General features: G+C 44.9%; 1 protein-coding gene across 1 annotated transcript in view; it reads left to right on the top strand.

Annotated features, from left to right (window-relative positions):
• The first annotated feature begins 511 nt into the window (after positions 1-511).
• Positions 512-25,247, top strand: part of LOC139459946 (A disintegrin and metalloproteinase with thrombospondin motifs 6-like) — a 67,375-nt gene continuing 42,639 nt past the window's right edge. The window contains exons 1-11 of the mRNA XM_071241681.1: positions 512-628; positions 6,490-6,553; positions 8,122-8,274; positions 9,389-9,528; positions 9,652-9,799; positions 9,950-10,104; positions 10,635-10,718; positions 16,791-16,915; positions 19,204-19,347; positions 20,419-20,553; positions 22,469-22,634. Coding sequence (XP_071097782.1) covers positions 563-628; positions 6,490-6,553; positions 8,122-8,274; positions 9,389-9,528; positions 9,652-9,799; positions 9,950-10,104; positions 10,635-10,718; positions 16,791-16,915; positions 19,204-19,347; positions 20,419-20,553; positions 22,469-22,634 — 1,380 coding nt within the window. The 5' untranslated portion in view covers positions 512-562. The remainder of the gene's footprint in view (positions 629-6,489; positions 6,554-8,121; positions 8,275-9,388; positions 9,529-9,651; positions 9,800-9,949; positions 10,105-10,634; positions 10,719-16,790; positions 16,916-19,203; positions 19,348-20,418; positions 20,554-22,468; positions 22,635-25,247) is intronic.

The raw sequence follows: 25,247 nt of genomic DNA, 5'->3' as shown, positions 1-25,247 counted from the left end.
ACGATTCTCAACGTAAACAGTTCTAGTCAAAAGCAGGAGGCAACGTAATTCTCAACAGTTCTAGTCATCAGCAGTATATAGGAGGCAGCACGATTCTCAACGTAAACAGTTCTAGTCAACGCAAGAGGCAGCACGATTCTCAATGTAGACAGTTCTAACAAATGTCATATTTAGGATAACACTTTCTTAGTAAAGTACATACTCTAGTATTTTTGGGGGGTTGGGGCCCATCCGAGATGCGAACCCACACTGCCAGCGTGAGGCATCTATCGCCATCTGACCCACTCAGCCACCGAGAATCTGTACTTTACTAAGAAAGTGTTAGCCAAAATATAACATTTGTCACATTTGATCCCTTTCTATATGCCATTGTACGAAAACAATTCTAGTCACCAGCAAAACCTAAACACTTCTAGAGAACACGTGCAGCTTTAAGACTGTTCCGGGTCGCTAGGTGGGTGGGTGATGAGAGACAGAGATGCGCCGCCAGGCAGAAGTGTCTGCGCCAGGACAAGAGTCAGTCTGCTGTTGTGTCTCTCCCGATTCAGACACTGGTCCCAAGATGCGCGGCCCAGCAGTGGTGTGTTTCCTGTGTGTGGTCTTCTGTGGGGGTGACGCTCTATCTCAGGTAGGTGTGTCTGTGTGTCCTGTACTCCTGTGCCAATGGGTCTATCGAGGGGAACGTGCCCCGCCATGACGAGGTGACATGGGACTCAGCCTGAGCGGTGGAAGTACTGATAGAGCCGTGGATGAATGTACCAGGTATTGAACGCAGCCCCTTAAGTGTTCAGGTATATGTTTTCGTGTTCTTTGGTCATATATTTGCCCTGGTTATTTCCTGAAACAATGACTCTGATAAAGTGTAATAAGGACGCCATAACCAATAGTGGGTATTTGTTTGCTGAATTTATGTTTTCAGATATATGAGATATGCATAGTGCGTTACGTCTCAGCGTTATGTAATCTGCATCACCATCCACACCATTGTCAAATACTGACACGAGCTGGGAATAAACGTTCCAACTTGGGAACAACCATTACACGCAAATCGGGTAACAACAGAAAACAGAAGAAGAAAATATTGAATATTGAAGAGAAAATATGAGTGATGTTCTTTAAATCAATTCTTAAAATATACAATATTACTACTGATGTACCAATTAATCATCCTTCATTTTCGACCCGTGAAGAATACAGGTCTTCAGCAACCCATGCTTGCCGTAAAAGGCGACAATGCTTGTCGTAAGAGGCGACTAACTGGAACAGTTGCATGTCATCGATCCAAATTGCATGGATCGATGCTCATCATATTAATCACTGGATTGTTTGGTCCAGACTCGATTATTTACAGACCGCCGACATGTAGCTGGAATACTGCTGAGTGCGGCGTTAAACAACAAACCAAACAACCAACCATCTTTCATTTTCAACTGTAGATCAATCTACATTTCCACGTAACATTAAAATAACATGAGTGTGTATTTGACTCTGACTACAGTTTGTAAACCAGATAGAAACATATCATACACTCATATTATTGCGATTCTAGTGTATAGCGAAATGAGCCTCACAAGTACGACCAGGCTTACAGTAAGGATCATCTGAGACATCTATGTCACAGAGATCATGCAAAGAGGCCCCAGTCACACGTCCCAACCCTGCTTCATCGTAGAGGTATATCAGCAGGGAAGGGAGGCCCCAGACACACATCCCCACCCTGCTTCATCGTAGAGGTATATCAGCAGGGTAGGGAGGCACCAGTCACACGTCCCCATCCTTCTTCATCGTAGAGGTATATCAGCAGGGAAGGGAGGCCCCAGACACACATCCCCACCCTGCTTCATCGTAGATGTATATCAGCAGGGAATGGAGGCCCCAGTCACACGTCCCCACCCTGCTTCATCGTAGAGGTATATCAGCAGGGTAGGGAGGCACCAGTCACACATCCCCATCCTGCTTCATCGTAGAGGTATATCAGCAGGGAATGGAGGCCCCAGTCACACGTCCCCACCCTGCTTCATCGTAGATGTATATCAGCAGGGAATGGAGGCCCCAGTCACACGTCCCAATCCTGCTTCATCGTAGAGGTATATCAGCAGGGTAAGGAGGCACCAGTCACACGTTCCCACCCTGCTTCATCGTAGAGGCATATCAGCAGGGAAGGGACGCACCAGTCACACATCCCCACCCTGCTTCATCGTAGAGGTATATCACGAGGGTGGGGAGGCACCAGTCACACGTCCCCACCCTGCTTCAACGAAGGGGTATATCACGAGGGTAGGGAGGCTCCAGTCACACATCCCAACCCTGCTTCATCGTAGAGGTATATCAGCAGGGAAGGGAGGCCCCAGTCACACGTCCCCACCCTGCTTCATCGTAGAGGTATATCAGCAGGGAAGGGAGGCCCCAGTCACACATCCCCACCCTGCTTCATCGTAGAGGTATATCACGAGGGTAGGGAGGCCCCAGTCACACATCCCCATCCTGCTTCATCATAGAGGTATATCAGCAGGGAGGTATAATCCTATGGATTCTATGTCCGACATTATACATGTTGTTGATATTGTTGTGTTATGCCATTGCATCTGTTAAAAGCATGTTTACATATGTTTTCATCATTCACATTTTCAAAATATTTATTTCAATTTTTTGTAATATCCCAATAATACAACAACACTGGGACTATTATCACAGGTGGTTCTATTTTGGCAACTGATCCGGACCGTTGAACAATATTGCTATACAATTTCTAGTATTACGATCAAATTTCAGAATGTAGTTAAATAATCAATATTTAAGAATTGAATCAAAGTTTTCGTTTGTAAAATATTTTATGTTGCGTTGCTTCGTGAATGTTGCCGAGTCAGCCGTTCTGTGTCTGTGTCTGTCCTCGCGGTCTTTTTTAATTTTGTTTTTTAGTTGTTTTTTATCAGATTCATTTAATTAACTGCTGCTATGACGGGGAGTAGGAAGAATTGCAATGATATATGTATTCAAGGGTCAAATCTAATAAAAAATATCTAAATGCCCCATTTCCCAATATCTCAACACTCTTAGGGGCGTAACACAGGGGCCACAGATTGTAGTAATATTATCAATCGTGGTAATTGTTGAATATTATTTGTCTACACTAACATGTCGAGAATATAGACGTTTGTTTTGTTTAAGAAAAGGAGAATTGCTAATACTGGTAAACGTAGGCAGAACATTATTTACCAAGAGATGTAAAAGACTTTCTTGTGTCATCTGCATACCACAATATTTTGTTAGAAACTCAGATATATACTGACGGAAAAAAGTACATGTGTTTCATATAAAGTGGTGTAAATGTTATGTTATTGAACATAACAATAAAACATTTGGTAATTCGTCTGATCAATGATTCATGATAAGGACATCACTCTCAAACCCCCAACCTGGTAACACGAGACAGTGATACGCCGCACAAGAGGGTTGGTGTAACAGCTCAGTTAACAATGTCAATATCGGATGTGACCACAAATTGTTTTAATTGTCAACCAAAGATTGGCCCAACTAAGCGAGCGTTACCGGTTGGTTTTGGTCCTGTCGTATGCGTCCGTCCATCCCAGACATGATCTATGGGAGAGAGGTCTGGAGAAACACTCTGCCATAAAAGTACAGCAATGTTTTTTTGCCTCAAAAAGTTACAACCCGTGCACATCGTGGGCGGGCATTACCCTGCTGCAAGGTGACGTTTCATCCCTGCATTTGCACAAAATTTGTTTGTTTGTTGTTTAACGCCATTCCAGTTGTCATAACAATAATGAATTGTGTTCTCCCAAAAGTTGTAAAGCCGCCCAATACCATTACACTACCACCCCAAACTGACGACATTGACCTGATAATGTGGCAGTATGGTATCGATTCCGTAGATGCACCAACCGAATATGGTTGTTTTGCCCTCACGTCACACGTGGACCGCCGTGGCAAGTCATGAGAACCTTGAACCTGATATGCCTGCAGCGTGATACACCTGCAACTTGATATACCTTTAACGTGATATATCTGTAACGTGACATACCTTTAACATGATATACCTTAAACGTGATATACTTGTAACGTGACACACCTGAAACGTGATTTACTTGCAGTGTGATATACCTTTAACGCAACATACCTTTAACGTGATATACCTGAAAGGATGCATACCTTTAATGTGATATACCTGGAACGTGATATACCTGAAACGTGACATACCTGCAGCGTGATATACCTGAAACGTGACATACCTTTAACGTGATATGCCTGCAGCGTGATAGACCTGCAGTGTGATATACATGCAACTTAACATATATTTAACGAGATATATCTGTAACGTGATATATCTTTAACATGATATACCTTTAACGTGATATACCTGCAACGTGACATACCTTTAACGTGATATACCTGCAGCGTGATATACCTGCAGTGTGATATACCTGCAATGTAACATACCTTTAACGAAATATACCTGAAATGTGATATACCTGCAGCGTGATATACCTGCAACCTACATACTTTTAACGTTATATACCTGAAACGTGATATACCTTTAACGTGATATATCTGTAACGTAATATACCTTTAACATGATATACCTTTAACGTGATATACCTGCAGTGTGATATACCTGCACCGTAACATACCTTTAACGAGATTTACCTGAAATGTGATATACCTGCAACGTAACATACTTTTAACGTCATATACCTGCAACGTGACATACCTTTAACGTGATATACCTGCAGCATGATATACCTGCAGTGTGATATACCTGCAACGTAACATACCTTTAACATGATATACCTGAAACGTGATATACCTTTAACGTGATATACCTGAAAGGTGATGTACCTTTAACGTGATATACCTTTAACTTGATATACCTTTAACGTGATATACCTTTAACGTGATATACATTTAACTTGTTACATCTTTAACATGATATACCTTTAACGTCATATACCTGAAACGTGATATACCTGCAACATGATATACCTTTAACGTGATATACCTTTAACGTGATATACCTGAAACGTGATATACCTATAACGTGATATACCTTTAACTTGATATACCTTGAACGTCATATACCTGAAACGTCATATACCTTTAACGTCATATACCTTTAACTTTATATACCTTGGACGTCATATACCTAAAACGTGACATACCTTTAATGTCATATACCTGAAACGTGACATACCTTTAACGTCATATACCTGAAACGTGATATACCTTTAACGTGACATACCTTTAACGTCATATACCTGAAACGTGATATACCTTTAACGTGATATACCTTTAACGTGATATACCTTTAACATGATATACCTTTAACGTGATATACCTGCGGCGTGATATATCTTTAACGTGATATACCTTTAAGTTGATATACCTTTAACGTGATATACCTGCAGCGTGATATACCTGCAACATAACATACCTTTAACATGATATACCTGAAACGTGATATACCTGAAACATTATATACCTTTAATGTGATATGCCTTTAGCATGATGTACCTTAAACGTGATATACCTTTAACGTGATATACCCTTAACGTTATATAACTTTAACGTGATATACCTTTAACGTGATATACCTTTAACTTGATATACCTTTAACATGATATACCTTTAACGTGATATACCTGCAGCGTGATATACCTTTAACGTGATATACCTTAAACTTGATATACCTTTAACATGATATACCTTTAACGTGATATACCTGCAGCGTGATATACCTGCAACATAACATACCTTTAACGTGATATACCTGAAACGTGATATACCTGAAATATTATATACCTTTAACGTGATATACCTTTAGCGTGATGTACCCTTAACGTGATATACCTTTAACGTGATATACCCTTAACGTAATATAACTTTAACGCGATGTACCTGCAACGTGACATACCTGAAACGTGACATACCTTTAACATGATATACCTTTAACATGATATACCTTTAGCGTGATATACCTTTAACGTGATATACCCTTAACGTAATACAACTTTAACGTGATATAGCTTTAACATGATATACCTTTAACATGATATACCTTTAACGTGATGTACCCTTAACGTGATATACCTTTAACGTGATAAACCCTTAACGTAATACAACTTTAACGTGATATACCTTTAACATGATATACCTTTAACATGATATAGCTTTAACGTGATGTACCCTTAACGTGATATACCTTTAACGTGATATACCCTTAACGTAATACAACTTTAACGTGATATACCTTTAACATGATATACCTTTAACATGATATACCCTTAACGTGATACTTAGCCCTTTCTAAATAAAAAATTGCATATCATATTCAGTAAGTATTTTAAGGTACTGGAACAAAACCATAGTGATTAAAACAGGTTTTTGTAAATATATCCAATACTATGGGAAGTGTTAGCACATGAGTGTGTGCCTGTGTATCTGTGTTGTGACGTGCCTGTGTACGTGTTACAGTTCCACACGGACATGGAGCCAGAGGACCTGCTGCACTACTTCGGTACCCGTCTCGCAGAACAAGGTGAGTGGTGGCAGAGAATGTAGACTGTCAACATCATCATCAATATCATTATCTCGGAGTCGTCACCATCCTCTTCATCGTCGCAAAGTCGTCACACCAGGTTCAGGTGGTTAAAAAAGGCTCATTGTTCATTTTGTTAGATGGTAACATTCAGTCCAAATTTGGGTTGTAATAAAAGTCTTATTGATTTTGTTATTAGATGACCTGACAATCAGAACACACTCAGGTTGTTGCAGAAGGTCACCCACACAGCAGATAATGGTAATTGGTTTAGTTAGGGTCAGCAGCACTAAACATACATCATATCATCGGTAACACCATGTCGTCATGGAGACCTTTAGGTGGCAAGCTGGAGTCCTTCATTATAAGACCACATCCAGACAATAGAAGAATAAACACCAAGCAGAAATTACGAGATTATGAGCTGAACACTCAAGAACATATGCCTCTAGAACACAATCAGAACAAATGCCCCTGGAACACCACCAGGACACATGCCCCTAGCGTACGACCAGAACACATGCCCCTAGAGCACCACCAGAACACATACCCATAGAGTACGACCAGAACACATGCCCCTGGAGCACCACCAGAGCACATGCCCCTAGAGCACCACCAGAACACATGCCTCTAGAGTACGACCAGAACACATGCCCCTGGAGCACCACCAGAACACATGCCCCTAGAGCACCACCAGAACACATGCCTCTAGAGTACGACCAGAACAAATGCCCCTGGAGCACCACCAGAACACATGCCCCTAGAGCACCACCAGAACACATGCCTCTAGAGTACGACCAGAACACATGCCCCTAGCGTACGACCAGAACACATGCCCCTAGAGCACCACCAGAACACATGCCCCTGGAGCACCACCAGAACACATGCCTCTAGAGTACGACCAGAACACATGCCCCTAGCGTACGACCAGAACACATGCCCCTAGAGCACCACCAGAACACATGCCCCTAGAGCACCACCAGAACACATGCCCCTGGAGCACCACCAGAACACATGCCCCTAGAGCACCACCAGAACACATGCCCCTGGAGCACCACCAGAACACATGCCCCTAGCGTACGACCAGAACACATGCCCCTTGAGCACCACCAGAGCACATACCCATACAGTACGACCAGAACACATGCCCCTGGAGCACCACCAGAGCACATGCCCCTAGAGCACCACCAGAACACATGCCTCTAGAGTACGACCAGAACAAATGCCCCTGGAGCACCACCAGAACACATGTCCCTAGAGCACCACCAGAACACACCCCTCTGAGCAGCAACAGAACAAATGCCCCTGGAGCACCACCAGAACACATGCCCCTAGAGTACGACCCAGAACACATGTCCATAGAGCACCACCAGAACACATGCCCCTAGAGTACGACCAGAACACATGTCCCTGGAACACCACCAGAACAAATGCCTCTAGAGTACGACCAGAACACATGCCCCTTGAGCGCCACCAGGAGACATGCCACTTTTTGTTAAATTGAGATACACCCTGAATGACAAGCAAGAGTAGATACACATTCCGACCAAATCAATTTTGTATTTCAGTCCCTGTGTATGACGTCGTAATCCCCATGCACGTTAGTGGGCGTGGCATCCAGTCTCCTTTAGGAAAACAGGGGGACTTGATCTATGCAGTACACGCCCTGGGAGAAGACTACCGCCTTCATCTCACACCCAACGACCATCTCACGGCCCCTGGTGAGTGAATGATGACGGGACACAGGGGTTGTCACTACCAGTGTCAGTACTATATTAAAGAAAGGCTTGTAAAGAGGTCAACACAAGTTCGTTCGAGGACGAACTGAACGTCGATCCATGTAAATACGATTGGTAAGGTAAAAATGCATCCTCAAAACATTAGAAAATAGTAACAAATTCAACCTTTGAAATGCTGAATACCTTCCCGATAGCTTGCATTGTACACAGGTATGGTGACAGAAAGTCTCGGTTAAAAAGGGAATCGATAGAGAAAGGAGATTTCCGACTTATCATAGTGATTGTTTCGATGCTGTGTTGGTCATTCAGTTCATCAGCTGGGTGAGCGAACACTTTCATCATGAACTACCAAACACAAGCGATTGAGAACATCATGCTCAACCGGTCACGAAGACTCCGGTATTTTTCCGACACACATGAGTTCATGGTCAGATTTAGTTTTAACGAATCAAATTGATGTATTATGACATGTGGCAAAGAAAGGTCAGGTTCGACCACCTTAGAAAGATACCAATGACATTAGCAGAGTAGTGCGGCCTTTGCTGTTGACTGAGGCCAAACGACATCAGTCCATTTTCCCACTCTGCGACGAGTCCGTCTAGTTTAGAAGTTGTATTTGAAGATGTACTGAAGAGTTAGTAGAGTAGAGTGTGTTTGCACAATCCTTGCGTTGCGTTTATCATTGTGAGTAAGGGCTGCCATATGAATGCTTATGGAGACAGTTCAGAGCAAGGGGCGATATACCAAGGACTCCTTGACTTAAATGACCCTTGGTTGACCAGGCGAGATGCAGGGTCATGGCTTACATTGACCATCACGGCGCGAAACCGCAATACGTTTAGTGACACACAGGTGAGACACCATCTGTCCTACTGTCCGCCCATTGTCATTCTTTCCTCAACCCTTTAACCTGATGATATAATGATTTTACTTACCTTCATCACAATCGACACTCGCCGTAGACGATCTTGGTCTCAACACACACGACACTGAAAAAACCTTTGACATATGTACCGAGGATGATCATGCGTCATGTACCAGAGTATCCTGTATAGGGTCAGTCAGGGTCCACTGTATGGAGTAATGTGTGTTTCAGGCTGTGTTGTGAGGACACTGACGGCCAATAGGACAGCGGTCATCCATCCCTGCTCAGCCAATCAGGATAGCTGTTACTACCACGGGACGTCAGTTTACCATAATGAGTCAGCGGTCGCCGTCAGCACTTGTCACGGACTGGTACGATGTTTACGTTCATTGAGCTGCCAAACGACAACGATTATGTATTATTGATATCTGTCATATATGAACACTGCTCTACACATCGTGGTGTTTATTCCGTCAGTATATCTTACTTAACAGCACGGGATTGTCAGCACAAGTGACCATGACCTTATGCTCGTGCCAATACGTCTCCAACACGTGCCGCGCGTGCGGCGTGAGGTCTCAGGCGGGCACCCCCACGTGGTTTACAGGAGGACGGCGTCAAAACGGTTCTGTGGGGTTGCAGGTAAGTGCGACTGTACCTCTGTGACGTCTGTTGACAGACAGTTTTACTCCTGTCCCGGTGTCAGCTTGGTTACTAGAATCATAGGTCGTCAACCTATGGTAAACTCAGCGGTATGGATATAGCGTGGTAGTCAAATGTTCCTGTTGACAGGCAGCTCTGTGTCAGACGATGTGGAGGTCGAAGGAGGAAGGTCACGAAGGTCAACGGAGACGAAGTACCTGGAGTTGATGGTGGTGAACGACCCAGAGATGTTCAAGTTCCATGGGGACGACCTGCAAACATACGTCATGACCGCTATCAATATTGTACGTATGCTTCACTACTCTCGGTATTATATGTGCGCTTCACTACTCTCGATATTATATGTGCGTTTCTGTACTATCGATATTATATGAGTGATTCACTACTCTCGATATTATATGTGCGCTTCACTACTCTCGGGGTTATATGTGCGCTTCACTACTCTTGATGTTGTATGTGCGCTTCACTACTCTCGGTATTATGTGTGTGCTTCACTACTCTGGAAATTATATGTGCGTTTCACTATTCTCGATATTATACGTGCGCTTCACTACTCTCGGTGTTATATGTGCGCTTCACTACTCTCGATATTATATGTGCGCTTCACTACTCTCGGTGTTATATCTGTGCATTTCTCTGTATTATATGTGCACTTCACTTCTGTCGGTGTTATATATCCTCTGCATTGAGTTGGCGTTAACGTGCTTCATCATGTTAACACCTGGACTTGGGTCCTCAGAAATATGTGTCAAAACCCGGCGAAATATGACATTAAACCTTACTCTCTCATTGTTTTGTCTGTTTTTCCCAACAGGCGGCGTTGAGGTTTCGAGACAGTTCCCTCGGCCATGACATCCGGCTGTCTGTCGTCACCATGACGAACATACAGAAACAGGAAGTAAGTCGGTCTGTAGAGATTGGAAGGCTGGTGCTTATATCACTTATATAGATTTGCTATTGTCTACTTCCATGCCGTCACAAGGCAGGGCTAGTGCGAAAAACCGCTTATCACCTAATTCACTGAATATCCTCTGTGAATGTGGCTACAGGCTGTACTGTGTCCAGATATTGGGATTCATACTCACATTATCAAGGATCCGGGGTCGATGTTCCTTCTGCAGGGATGTCTGTCTCATTACCCCGTTCCTCACTCATTCAGATTACATCAACTGGCCTGACAGTGTCCAGAGTACAGTGCGTGCGTATTTCTGGCTGCTAGGGTTGACTGTATTCTATCTTGTTGACCAGCATTAATCAAGTGGGGCTTAGGGTAGAATAGACTTAGAACCAGACAATGCAATCGTGGTTATAATAATGGCTGAGAGGAGATGGAGAAACACATCAGCCCATGTGTCTGTGTTATCTCCCACATGTCTGTGTTATCTCCATCTGTCTCTGTTATCACCTATGTGTCTCTGTCGTCTCCCATCTGTCTGTGTTATCTCCCACATGTACATGTATCTCCAATTTGTCTTTGTCTTCTCCCACATGTCTGTGTCATCTCCAATATGTCTGTGTTATCTCCCATGTGTCTGTGTCATCTCCCATGTGTCTGTGTTATCTCCCACATGTACATGTATCTCCAATTTGTCTTTGTCTTCTCCCACATGTCTGTGTCATCTCCCATGTATCTGTGTTATCTCCCATGTGTCTGTGTCATCTCCCATATGTCTGTGTTATCTCCTATGTGTCCTTGTAATCTCCCATATGTGTGTCATCTCCCATATGTCTGTGTCATCTCCCGTGTGTCTGTGTCATCTCCCACATGTCTGTGTCATCTCCCATATGTCTGTGTCATCTCCCATGTCTGTTTCATCTCCCATGTGTCTGTGTCATCTCCCATGTGTCTGTGTCATCTCCCATGTGTCTGTGTCATCTCGCATATGTCTGTGTCATCTCCCATGTATCTGTGTCATCTCCCATGTGTCTGTGTCATCTCCCATGTGTCTGTGTCATCTCCAATATGTCTGCGCCATCTCCCATGTATGTGTCATCTCCCATGTGTCTGTGTCATCTCCCATGTGTCTGTGTCATCTCCCATATGTCTGCGCCATCTCCCATGTATGTGTCATCTCCCATGTGTCTGTGTCATCTCCCATGTGTCTGTGTCATCTCCCACATGTCTGTGTCATCTCCCATGTATGTGTCATCTCCCATGTGTCTGTGTCATCTCCCATGTCTGTGTCATCTCCCATGTGTGTGTCATCTCCCATGTGTGTGTCATCTCCCATGTGTCTGTGTCATCTCCCATGTGTGTGTCATCTCCCATGTGTGTGTCATCTCCCATGTGTGTGTCATCTCCCATGTGTCTGTGTCATCTCCCATGTATCTGTATTATCTCCCATGTATCTGTGTCATCTCCCATGTGTCTGTGTCATCTCCCATGTATCTGTGTTATCTCCCATGTATCTGTGTTATCTCCCATGTGTCTGTGTCATTTCTCATGTATCTGTGTCATCTCCCATGTATCTGTGTTATCTCCCATGTATCTGTGTCATCTCCCATATGTCTGTGTCATTTCCCATGTATGTGTTATCTCCCATGTGTCTGTGTTATCTCCCATGTGTCTGTGTCATCTCCCATGTATCTGTGTCATCTCCCATGTATCTGTGTTATCTCCCATGTATCTGTGTCATCTCCCATGTGTCTGTGTCATCTCCCATGTATCTGTGTCATCTCCCATGTATCTGTGTTATCTCCCATGTCTGTGTCATCTCCCATGTCTGTGTCATCTCCCATGTATCTGTGTCATCTCCCATATGTCTGTGTCATCTCCCATGTGTCTGTGTCATCTCCCATATGTCTGTGTCATCTGCCATATGTCTGTGTCATCTCCCATGTCTGTGTCATCTCCCATGTGTCTGTGTCATCTCCCTTATGTCTGTGTCATCTCCCATGTATCTGTGTCATCTCCCATGTGTCTGTGTCGTCTCCCATATGTCTGTGTCATCTCCCATGTATGTGTTATCTCCCATGTATCTGTGTTATCTCCCATGTATCTGTGTTATCTCCCATGTATCTGTGTTATCTCCCATGTGTCTGTGTCATCTCCCATGTGTCTGTGTTATCTCCCATGTGTCTGTGTCATCTCCCATGTATCTGTGTTATCTCCCATGTGTGTGTTATCTCCCATGTATCTGTGTCATCTCCCATATGTCTGTGTCATCTCCCATGTGTCTGCGTCATCTCCCATGTGTCTGTGTCATCTCCCATATGTCTGTGTCATCTCCCATGTGTGTGTCATCTCCCATGTGTCATCTCCCATGTGTGTGTCATCTCCCATGTGTGTGTGTCATCTCCCATGTATCTGTGTTATCTCCCATGTCTGTGTCATCTCCCATGTCTGTGTCATCTCCCATGTATCTGTGTCATCTCCCATACGTCTGTGTCATCTCCCATGTGTCTGTGTCATCTCCCATATGTCTGTGTCATCTGCCATATGTCTGTGTCATCTCCCATGTCTGTGTCATCTCCCATGTATCTGTGTCATCTCCCATATGTCTGTGTCATCTCCCATATGTCTGTGTCATCTCCCATGTATCTGTGTCATCTCCCATATGTCTGTGTCATCTCCCACATGTCTTTGTTTTCTCCCATATGTCTGTGTCATCTCCCATGTGTCTGTGTCATCTCCCATGTATCTGTGTCATCTCCCATGTATCTGTGTCATCTCCCATATGTCTGTGTCATCTCCCATGTGTCTGTGTCATCTCCCATATGTCTGTGTCATCTCCCATGTCTGTGTCATCTCCCATATATCTCTGTCGTCTCCCATGTATCTGTGTCATCTCCCATGTATCTGTGTTATCTCCCATGTGTGTGTCATCTCCCATGTGTGTGTCATCTCCCATGTGTCTGTGTCATCTCCCATGTATCTGTATTATCTCCCATGTATCTGTGTCATCTCCCATGTGTCTGTGTCATCTCCCATGTATCTGTGTTATCTCCCATGTATCTGTGTTATCTCCCATGTGTCTGTGTCATTTCCCATGTATCTGTGTCATCTCCCATGTATCTGTGTTATCTCCCATGTATCTGTGTCATCTCCCATGTGTCTGTGTTATCTCCCATGTGTCTGTGTCATCTCCCATGTATCTGTGTCATCTCCCATGTATCTGTGTTATCTCCCATGTATCTGTGTCATCTCCCATGTGTCTGTGTCATCTCCCATGTATCTGTGTCATCTCCCATGTATCTGTGTTATCTCCCATGTCTGTGTCATCTCCCATGTCTGTGTCATCTCCCATGTATCTGTGTCATCTCCCATATGTCTGTGTCATCTCCCATGTGTCTGTGTCATCTCCCATATGTCTGTGTCATCTGCCATATGTCTGTGTCATCTCCCATGTCTGTGTCATCTCCCATGTGTCTGTGTCATCTCCCATAAGTCTGTGTCATCTCCCATATATCTGTGTCATCTCCCATGTGTCTGTGTCGTCTCCCATATGTCTGTGTCATCTCCCATGTATGTGTTATCTCCCATGTGTCTGTGTTATCTCCCATGTGTCTGTGTCATCTCCCATGTATCTGTGTTATCTCCCATGTGTGTGTTATCTCCCATGTATCTGTGTCATCTCCCATATGTCTGTGTCATCTCCCATGTGTCTGCGTCATCTCCCATGTGTCTGTGTCATCTCCCATATGTCTGTGTCATCTCCCATGTGTGTGTCATCTCCCATGTGTCATCTCCCATGTGTGTGTCATCTCCCATGTGTGTGTGTCATCTCCCATGTATCTGTGTTATCTCCCATGTCTGTGTCATCTCCCATGTCTGTGTCATCTCCCATGTATCTGTGTCATCTCCCATATGTCTGTGTCATCTCCCATGTGTCTGTGTCATCTCCCATATGTCTGTGTCATCTGCCATATGTCTGTGTCATCTCCCATATGTCTGTGTCATCTCCCATGTATCTGTGTCATCTCCCATATGTCTGTGTCATCTCCCATATGTCTGTGTCATCTCCCATGTGTCTGTGTCATCTCCCATATGTCTGTGTCATCTCCCATGTCTGTGTCATCTCCCATATATCTGTGTCGTCTCCCATGTATCTGTGTCATCTCCCATGTATCTGTGTCATCTCCCATGTGTGTGTCATCTCCCATGTGTCTGTGTCATCTCCCATGTGTGTGTCATCTCCCATGTCTGTGTCATCTCCCATGTATCTGTGTCATCTCCCATGTGTCTGTGTCATCTCCCATATGTCTGTGTCATCTCCCATGTGTGTTTCATCTCCCATGTGTGTGTCATCTCCCATGTGTCTGTGTCATCTGCCATGTATCTGTGTCATCTCCCATGTATGTGTCATCTCCCATGTGTGTGTCATCTCCCAAGTGTCTGTGTCATCTCCCATGTATCTGTGTCATCTCCCATGTGTGTGTCATCTCCCATGTGTCTGTGTTATCTCCCATGTATCTGTGTCATCTCCCATGTATCTGTGTTATCTCCCATGTGTCTGTGTCATCTCACATGTATCTGTGTTATCTCCCATGTATCTGTGTTATCTCCCATGTGTCTGTGTCATCTCCCATGTATCTGTGTTATCTCCCATGTGTCTGTGTCATATCCCATGTATCTGTGTTATCTCCCATGTATCTGTGTCATCTCCCATGTATCTGTGTTATCTCCCATGTGTCTGTGTCATCTCACATGTATCTGTGTTATCTCCCATGTATCTGTGTTATCTCCCATGTATCTGTGTTATCTCCCATGTGTGTGTCATCTCCCATGTGTGTGTCATCTCCCATGTATCTGTGTTATCTCCCATGTGTCTGTGTCATCTACCATATGTCTGTGTCATCTCCCATGTATCTGTGTTATCTCCCATGTGTGTGTCATCTCCCATGTCTGTGTCATCTCCCATGTATCTGTGTTATCTCCCATGTATCTGTGTCATCTCCCATATGTCTGTGTCATCTCCTTTATGTCTGTCATCTCCCATGTGTCTGTGTCATCTACCATATGTCTGTGTCATCTCCCATGTATCTGTGTCATCTCCCATGTGTCTGTGTTATCTCCCACATGTCTGCGTCAGCTCCTATGTGTCTGCGTCATCTCCCATGTGTCTGCGTCATCTCCCATGTGTCTGTGTTATCTCCCACATGTCTGCGTCAGCTCCTATGTGTCTGCGTCATCTCCCATGTGTCTGTGTCATCTCCCATGTGTCTGTGTTATCTCCCACATGTCTGCGTCAGCTCCTATGTGTCTGTGTCATCTCCCATGTGTCTCCGTCATCTCCCATGTGTCTGCGTCATCTCCCATGTGTCTGTGTCATCTCCCACATGTCTTTGTTTTCTCCCATATGTCTGTGTCATCTCCCATATGTCTGTGTCATCTCCCATGTATCTGTGTCATCTCCCATATGTCTGTGTTATCTCCCATGTGTCTGCGTCATCTCCCATATGTCTGTGTCATCTCCCATGTGTCTGTGTCATCTCCCATATGTCTGTGTCATCTCCCATGTGTCTGCGTCATCTCCCATATGTCTGTGTCATCTCCCATGTGTCTGCGTCATCTCCCATGTGTCTGTGTCATCTCCCATATGTCTGTGTCATCTCCCATGTATCTGTGTCATCTCCCGCTTGTCTGCTTTATGTCCCATATGTCTGTGTCATCACCCATGTGCCTGTGGTATCTCCCACTTGTCTCTGTGTTATCTCCCATGTGTTTGTGTTATCTCCGATGTGTTTTTGTGTTATTTCCCATATATCTATGTAATCTCCAAGATGTTTCTGTTGCCTCCCATGTGTTTGTGTTATTGCACATGTTTCTATGTTATCCCCCACATGGCTATGTGTTACCTCGCATGTGTCTGAGTTTTATCCCTCATGTGTCTGTGTTATCTCCCACATGTCTATGTGTTATTTCCCACATGTCTATGTTATCTCCCATGTGTCTGTTATCTCCCACATGTCTATGTGTTATTTCCCACATGTCTATGTTATCTCCCATGTGTCTGTGTTATCTCCCCAGGCTGACCTCGAAGTCACCACGGACGCAGACTACACTCTCAACGCATTCTGCAAGTGGCAGGAGGGCTTCAACCCTGATGATGACTACAACCCTCAACATGCTGATGTCTCCATTCTACTTACACGGTCAGTAGTGTAGCTGAGACACATTCAGTAGTGTAGCTGAGACACTGTCAGTAGTGTAGCTGAGACACATTCAGTAGTGTAGCTGAGACACGGTCTGTAGTGTAGCTGAGACACTGTCAGTAGTGTAGCTGAGACACTGTCAGTAGTGTAGCTGAGACACATTCAGTAGTGTAGCTGAGACACATTCAGTAGTGTAACTGAGACACTGTCAGTAGTGTAGCTGAGACACGGTCAGTAGTGTAGCTGAGACACAGTCGGTAGTGTAGCTGAGACACATTCAGTAGTGTAGCTGAGACACAGACAGTAGTGTAGCTGAGACACAGTCTGTAGTGTAGCTGAGACACTGTCAGTAGTGTAGCTGAGACACAGACAGTAGTGTAGCTGAGACACAGTCGGTAGTGTAGCTGAGACACAGTCAGTAGTGTAGCTGAGACACAGACAGTAGTGTAGCTGAGACACGGTCAGTAGTGTAGCTGAGACACGGTCAGTAGTGTAGCTGAGACACGGTCAGTAATGTAGCTGAGGCACAGTTAGTAGCGTAGCTGAGACACAGTCGGTAGTGTAGCTGAGACACAGTAAGTAGTGTAGCTGAGACACAGTCAGTAGTGTAGCTGGGACACAGTCAGTAGTGTAGCTGAGACACAGTCGGTAGTGTAGCTGAGACACAGTCAGTAGTGTACCTGAGACACAGTCAGTAGTGTAGGTGAGACACAGACAGTAGTGTAGCTGAGACACAGTCAGTAGTGTAGCGGAGACACAGTCAGCACAGTAGTGTAGCTGAGACACAGCCAGTAGTGTAAACGAGACACAGTCAGTAGTGTAGCTGAGACCCAGTCAGTAGTGAAGGTGAGACACAGTCGGTAGTGTAGCTGAGACACAGTCGGTAGTGTAGCTGAGACACAGTCAGTAGTGTAGGTGAGACACAGACAGTAGTGTAGCTGAGACACATTCAGTAGTGTAGCTGTGACACATTCAGTAGTGTAGCTGAGACACATTCAGTAGTGTAGCTGAGACACAGTCAGTAGTGTAGCTGAGACACAGTCGGTAGTGTAGCTGAGACACAGTCTGTAGTGTAGCTGAGGCACAGTTAGTAGCGTAGCTGAGACTTAGTCGGTAGTGTAGCTGAGAGACAGTCAGTAGTGTAGCTGAGACACATTCAGTAGTGTAGGTGAGACACAGTCAGTAGTGTAGCTGAGACACAGTTGGTAGTGTAGCTGAGAGACAGTCAGTAGTGTAGCTGAGACACATTCAGTAGTGTAGCTGAGACACATTCAGTAGTGTAGCGGAGACACAGTCAGCACAGTAGTGTAGATGAGACACAGCCAGTAGTGTAAACGAGACACAGTCAGTAGTATAGCTGAGACCCAGTCAGTAGTGTAGGTGAGACACAGTCGGTAGTGTAGCTGAGACACAGTCGGTAGTGTAGCTGAGACACAGTCAGTAGTGTAGGTGAGACACAGACAGTAGTGTAGCTGAGACACATTCAGTAGTGTAGCTGTGACACATTCAGTAGTGTAGCTGAGACACATTCAGTAGTGTAGCTGAGACACATTCAATAGTGTAGCTGAGACACAGTCAGTAGTGTAGCTGAGACACATTTAGTAGTGTAGCTGAGACACATTCAGTAGTGTAGCTGAGACACAGTCAGTACAGTAGTGTAGCTAAGACACGGTCAGTAGTGTAGGTGAGACACGGTCAGTAGTGTAGCTGAGACACGGTCAGTAATGTAGCTGAGGCACAGTTAGTAGCGTAGCTGAGACACAGTCAGTAGTGTAGCTGAGACACTGTCGGTAGTGTAGCTGAGACACAGTCAGTAGTGTAGCTGAGACACAGACAGTAGTGTAGCTGAGACACGGTCAGTAGTGTAGCTGAGACACGGTCAGTAGTGTAGCTGAGACACGGTCAGTAATGTAGCTGAGGCACAGTTAGTAGCGTAGCTGAGACACAGTCGGTAGTGTAGCTGAGACACAGTAAGTAGTGTAGCTGAGACACAGTCAGTACAGTAGTGTAGCTGAGACACATTCAGTAGTGTAGCTGAGACACATTCAGTAGTGTAGCTGAGACACATTCAGTAGTGTAGCTGAGACACATTTAGCAGTGTAGCTGAGACACATTCAGTAGTGTAGCTGAGGCACAGTCAGTAGTGTAGCTGAGACACAGTCAGTAGTGTAGCTGAGACACACGGACGTAAATGTAGTTGAAACACAAAGTCATGTCTGCATGGTTTATCCTTGTGTCGCCTTAACATTGTTTACTCCACTGATTCCGGCGACTGTATCTGCCCACAGCCTGGACATCCACAGTCACGGGACGGAGGGCACGGAGGGCCTGGCCATGTTGGGTGGAGCATGTGTCAACATGCAGCGGTGTTCCTACAACCAGGACACGGGGCTCGACCTGGGACTCACTCTCGCACACGAGATCGGACACAGGTGGGCAGAGTAGACTAGACAGGACACAGGTGGGCAGAGTAGACTAGACAGGACACAGGTGAGCAGTGTAGACTAGAGGGGACACAGGTGGGCAGAGTAGACTAGACAGGACACAGATGGGCAGAGTAGACTAGACAGGACACAGATGGGTAGAGTAGACTAGAGGGGACACAGGTGGGCAGTGTAGAAAGGAGACAGGTAGGTAGAGTAGACTAGATGGGGCACACGTTGGTAAAATAAACTAGACGGGGCACAAGTTGGTAGACTAGACGGGACACATGTAGCAGAATAGACTAGATGGGACGCAAGTTGGTAGAGTAGACTAGGCAGGGCACAAGTTGGTAGAGTAGACTAGACGGGACACAAGTTGGTAGAGTAGTCTAGACGGGACACAAGTTGGTAGAGTAGACTAGATGGGACACAAGTTGGTAGAGTAGACTAGGCAGGGCACAAGTTGGTAGAGTAGACTAGGCAGGGCACAAGTTGGTAGAGTAGACTAGACGGGGCACAAGTTGGTAGAGTAGTCTAGACGGGACACAAGTTGGTAGAGTAGACTAGATGGGACACAAGTTGGTAGAGTAGACTAGACGGGACACAAGTTTGTAGAGTAGGCTAGATGGGACACAAGTTGGTAGAGTAGTCTAGATGGGACACATGCAGGTAGAGTAGACTAGACGGGATACATGTAGGTAGAGTAGTCTAGACGGGATACATGTAGGTAGAGTAGACTAATGGGGCACATGTAGGTAGAGTAGACTAATGGGGCACATGTAGGTAGAGTAGACTAATGGGGCACATGTAGGTAGAGTAGACTAATGGGGCATATGTAGGTAGAGTAGACTAGACGGGATACATGTAGGTAGAGTAGACTAATGGGGCACATGTAGGTAGAGTAGACTAATGGGGCACATGTAGGTAGAGTAGACTAATGGGGCACATGTAAGTAGAGTAGACTAATGGGGCACATGTAGGTAGAGTAGACTAATGGGGCATATGTAGGTAGAGTAGACTATTGGGACACAAGTTGGTTGAGTATATTAGACCCGCAGTATCTCTTTCATGTGTTTGAAGCCTCGGTGTTAACCACGACGGGGACGGCAACAGCTGCAACGGGAGTAGCTACATCATGGCGGCTGGGGGTGGGAACGGTCCGGCAGGATTCATCTGGTCATCATGCAGCAGCGAGGCCATCAGCCGCTTCTTGAAGTATGTACAACGTTGTCATGACGTACCCTTGCAACACAAACATGGTCATGACGTACCCTTGCAACACAAACATTGTCGTGATGTCGCTTGCAACACACAAGGTTGTCATGATGTAGTCAGCAACACAGAACGTTGTCATGACGTAGCCAGCAACACACAACATAGTCATGGCGTTGCCAGCAACACACAACGTTGTCATGACGTAGCCAGCAACACACAACATAGTCATGACATAGCCAGCAACACACAACGTTGTCATGACGTTGCCAGAAACACACAACATAGTCATGGCGTTGCCAGCAATACACAACGTTGTCATGACGTAGCCAGCAATACAGAACGTTGTCATGACGTAGCCAGCAACACACAACGTTGTCATGACGTAGCCAGTAATACACAACATAGTCATGGCGTTGACAGCAACACACAACATAGTCATGGCGTTGCCAGCAATACGCACCATAGTCATGACATAGTCAGCAATACACAGCGTTGTCATGACGTAGCCAGCAACACACAGCGTTGTCATGACGTAGCTAGCAATACACAACGTTGTCATGACGTAGCCAGCAATACACAACGTTGTCATGACGTAGCCAGCAATACACAACGTTGTCATGACGTAGCCAGTAATACACAACGTTGTCATGACGTTGCCAGCAATACACAACGTTGTCATGACGTAGACAGCAACACACAAAGTTGTCATGACGTTGCCAGCAACACACAACATAGTCATGGCGTTGCCAGCAACACACAACGTTGTCATGTTAAGAGCAACACACAACGTTGTCATGACGTAGCCAGCAACACACAACATAGTCATGGCGTTGACAGCAACACACAACGTTGTCATGACGTTGTCAGCAACAAACAACATAGTCATGGCGTTGTCAGCAACAAACAACATAGTCATGGCGTTGACAGCAACACACAACATAGTCATGACATAGTCAGCAATACACAACATAGCCATGACATAGTCAGCAATACACAAATAGTCATGGCGTTGCCAGCAACACACAACATAGTCATGACGTAGCAAGCAATACACAACATAGTCATGGCGTTGCCAGCAACACACAACATAAGCATGGCGTAGCAAGCAATACACAACATAGTCATAGCGTTGCCAGCAACACACAATATAGTCATGACGTAGCCAGCAACACACAACATATTCATGGCGTTGCCAGCAACACACAACATAGTCATGACATAGTCAGCAATTCACAAATAGTCATGGCGTTGCCAGCAACACACAACATAGTCATGGCATTGACAGCAACACACAACGTTGCCATGACGTAGCCAGCAACACACAACATAGTCATGGCGTTGCCAGAAACTTACAACGTTTTCATGACGTAGCCAGCAACACACAACATAGTTATGGCGTTGCCAGAAACACACAACGTTGTCATGGCGTTGCCAGCAACACACAACGTTGTCATGACGTAGCCAGCAACACACAACATAGTCATGGCGTTGCCAGAAACACACAACATAGTCATGGCGTTGACAGCAACACACAACATAGTCATGGCGTTGCCAGAAACACACAACAAAGTCATGACGTAGCCAGCAACGTGCAATATTGTCATGATGCAGCCAGCAACACACAACGTTCTCATGTGAACAGCAACACACAACCTTGTCCTGACGTAGCCAGGAACAACACAACATAGTCATGACGTAGCCGGCAACGTACAATATTGTCATGATGCAACCAGCAATGTGCCTAATCATATTGCGGTGTTACAGATTCAAAGTATGAAAGTAAGTTAACTACAATAAAGCTGTTTTTTTTTTCATTTTTCAACAAACGGAAAATCAGATCGGTTTAAATTGAGTAATTTCCAATCTATTTGCCTGAGATACGTCTTGTGACACCAGACTTTCCTTCTCAACACAGGAAAGAACAGTCCTCCTGCCTCAACGACCTTCCCACAGGGGCGACGTTAAAGCTTTTGAACGACAGACCTGGGATCATCTACGACGGGGACGCTCAGTGCAAGTTGGCGTACGGCAGCAAATCCAGGAGCTGCCCAAACACAGATTTCACCAAGCGCTACAATGGGGTGAGTAACAACACAGTCTACTACCATAGGGTGAGTAACAACACAGTCTACTACCATAGGGTGAGTAACAACACAGTCTACTACCATAGGGTGAGTAACAACATAGTCTACTACCATAGGGTGAGTAACAACACAGTTTACTACCATAGGGTGAGTAACAACATAGTCTACTACCATAGGGTGAGTAACAACACAGTCTACTACCATAGGGTCAGTAACAACACAGTCTACTACCATAGGGTGAGTAACAACACAGTCTACTACCATAGGGTGAGTAACAACACAGTCTACTACCATAGGGTGAGTAACAACACAGTCTACTACCATAGGGGCAGTAACAACACAGTCTACTACCATAGGGTGAGTAACAACATAGTCTACTACCATAGGGTGAGTAACAACACAGTCTACTACCATAGGGTGAGTAACAACACAGTCTACTACCATAGGGTGAGTAACAACACAGTCTACTACCATAGGGTGAGTAACAACACAGTCTACTACCATAGGGGCAGTAACAACACAGTCTACTACCATAGGGTGAGTAACAACATAGTCTACTACCATAGGGGCAGTAACAACACAGTCTACTACCATAGGGGCAGTAACAACACAGTCTACTACCATAGGGTCAGTAACAACACAGTCTACTACCATAGGGTGAGTAACAACACAGTCTACTACCATAGGGTGAGTAACAACACAGTCTACTACCATAGGGTGAGTAACAACACAGTCTACTACCATAGGGGCAGTAACAACACAGTCTACTACCATAGGGTGAGTAACAACATAGTCTACTACCATAGGGTGAGTAACAACACAGTCTACTACCATAGGGTGAGTAACAACACAGTCTACTACCATAGGGTGAGTAACAACACAGTCTACTACCATAGGGTGAGTAACAACACAGTCTACTACCATAGGGGCAGTAACAACACAGTCTACTACCATAGGGTGAGTAACAACATAGTCTACTACCATAGGGTGAGTAACAACACAGTCTACTACCATAGGGGCAGTAACAACACAGTCTACTACCATAGGGGCAGTAACAACACAGTCTACTACCATAGGGTGAGTAACAACACAGTCTACTACCATAGGGGCAGTAACAACACAGTCTACTACCATAGGGTGTGTAACAACATAGTCTACTACCATAGGGTCAGTAACAACATAGTCTACTACCATAGGGGCAGTAACAACATAGTCTACTACCATAGGGTGAGTAACAACACAGTCTACTACCATAGGGGCAGTAACAACACAGTCTACTACCATAGGGGCAGTAACAACACAGTCTACTACCATAGGGTGTGTAACAACATAGTCTACTACCATAGGGTCAGTAACAACACAGTCTACTACCATAGGGGCAGTAACAACACAGTCTACTACCATAGGGTGTGTAACAACACAGTCTACTACCATAGGGGCAGTAACAACACAGTCTACTACCATAGGGTGTGTAACAACACAGTCTACTACCATAGGGGCAGTAAAAACACAGACTACTACCATAGGGTGAGTAACAACACAGTCTACTACCATAGGGTGAGTAACAACACAGTCTACTACCATAGGGTGAGTAACAACACAGTCTACTACCATAGGGGCAGTAACAACACAGTCTACTACCATAGGGTGAGTAACAACATAGTCTACTACCATAGGGTGAGTAACAACACAGTCTACTACCATAGGGGCAGTAACAACACAGTCTACTACCATAGGGGCAGTAACAACACAGTCTACTACCATAGGGTGAGTAACAACATAGTCTACTACCATAGGGGCAGTAACAACACAGTCTACTACCATAGGGGCAGTAACAACACAGTCTACTACCATAGGGTGAGTAACTACACAGTCTACTACCATAGGGTGTGTAACAACACAGTCTACTACCATAGGGTGTGTAACAACACAGTCTACTACCATAGGGGCAGTAACAACACAGTCTACTACCATAGGGTGTGTAACAACATAGTCTACTACCATAGGGTCAGTAACAACACAGTCTACTACCATAGGGTGAGTAACAACACAGTCTACTACCATAGGGTGAGTAACAACACAGTCTACTACCATAGGGTGAGTAACAACACAGTCTACTACCATAGGGTGTGTAACAACACAGTCTACTACCATAGGGTGAGTAACAACACAGTCTACTACCATAGGGTGAGTAACAACACAGTCTACTACCATAGGGTGAGTAACAACACAGTCTACTACCATAGGGTGAGTAACAACACAGTCTACTACCATAGGGTCAGTAACAACACAGTCTACTACCATAGGGTGAGTAACAACACAGTCTACTACCATAGGGTCAGTAACAACACAGTCTACTACCATAGGGGCAGTAACAACACAGTCTACTACCATAGGGGCAGTAACAACACAGTCTACTACCATAGGGTGTGTAACAACATAGTCTACTACCATAGGGTCAGTAACAACACAGTCTACTACCATAGGGGCAGTAACAACACAGTCTACTACCATAGGGTGAGTAACAACACAGTCTACTACCATAGGGTGTGTAACAACACAGTCTACTACCATAGGGGCAGTAACAACACAGTCTACTACCATAGGGTG

This window comes from Haliotis cracherodii, unplaced genomic scaffold, assembly GCF_022045235.1.
Source record: "Haliotis cracherodii isolate W230 unplaced genomic scaffold, xgHalCrac1.p SCAF_13, whole genome shotgun sequence".
Taxonomy (NCBI): domain Eukaryota; kingdom Metazoa; phylum Mollusca; class Gastropoda; order Lepetellida; family Haliotidae; genus Haliotis; species Haliotis cracherodii.
Note: the sequence above shows the minus strand (reverse complement) of the source record. Positions and strands in the feature narration are given on the sequence as shown.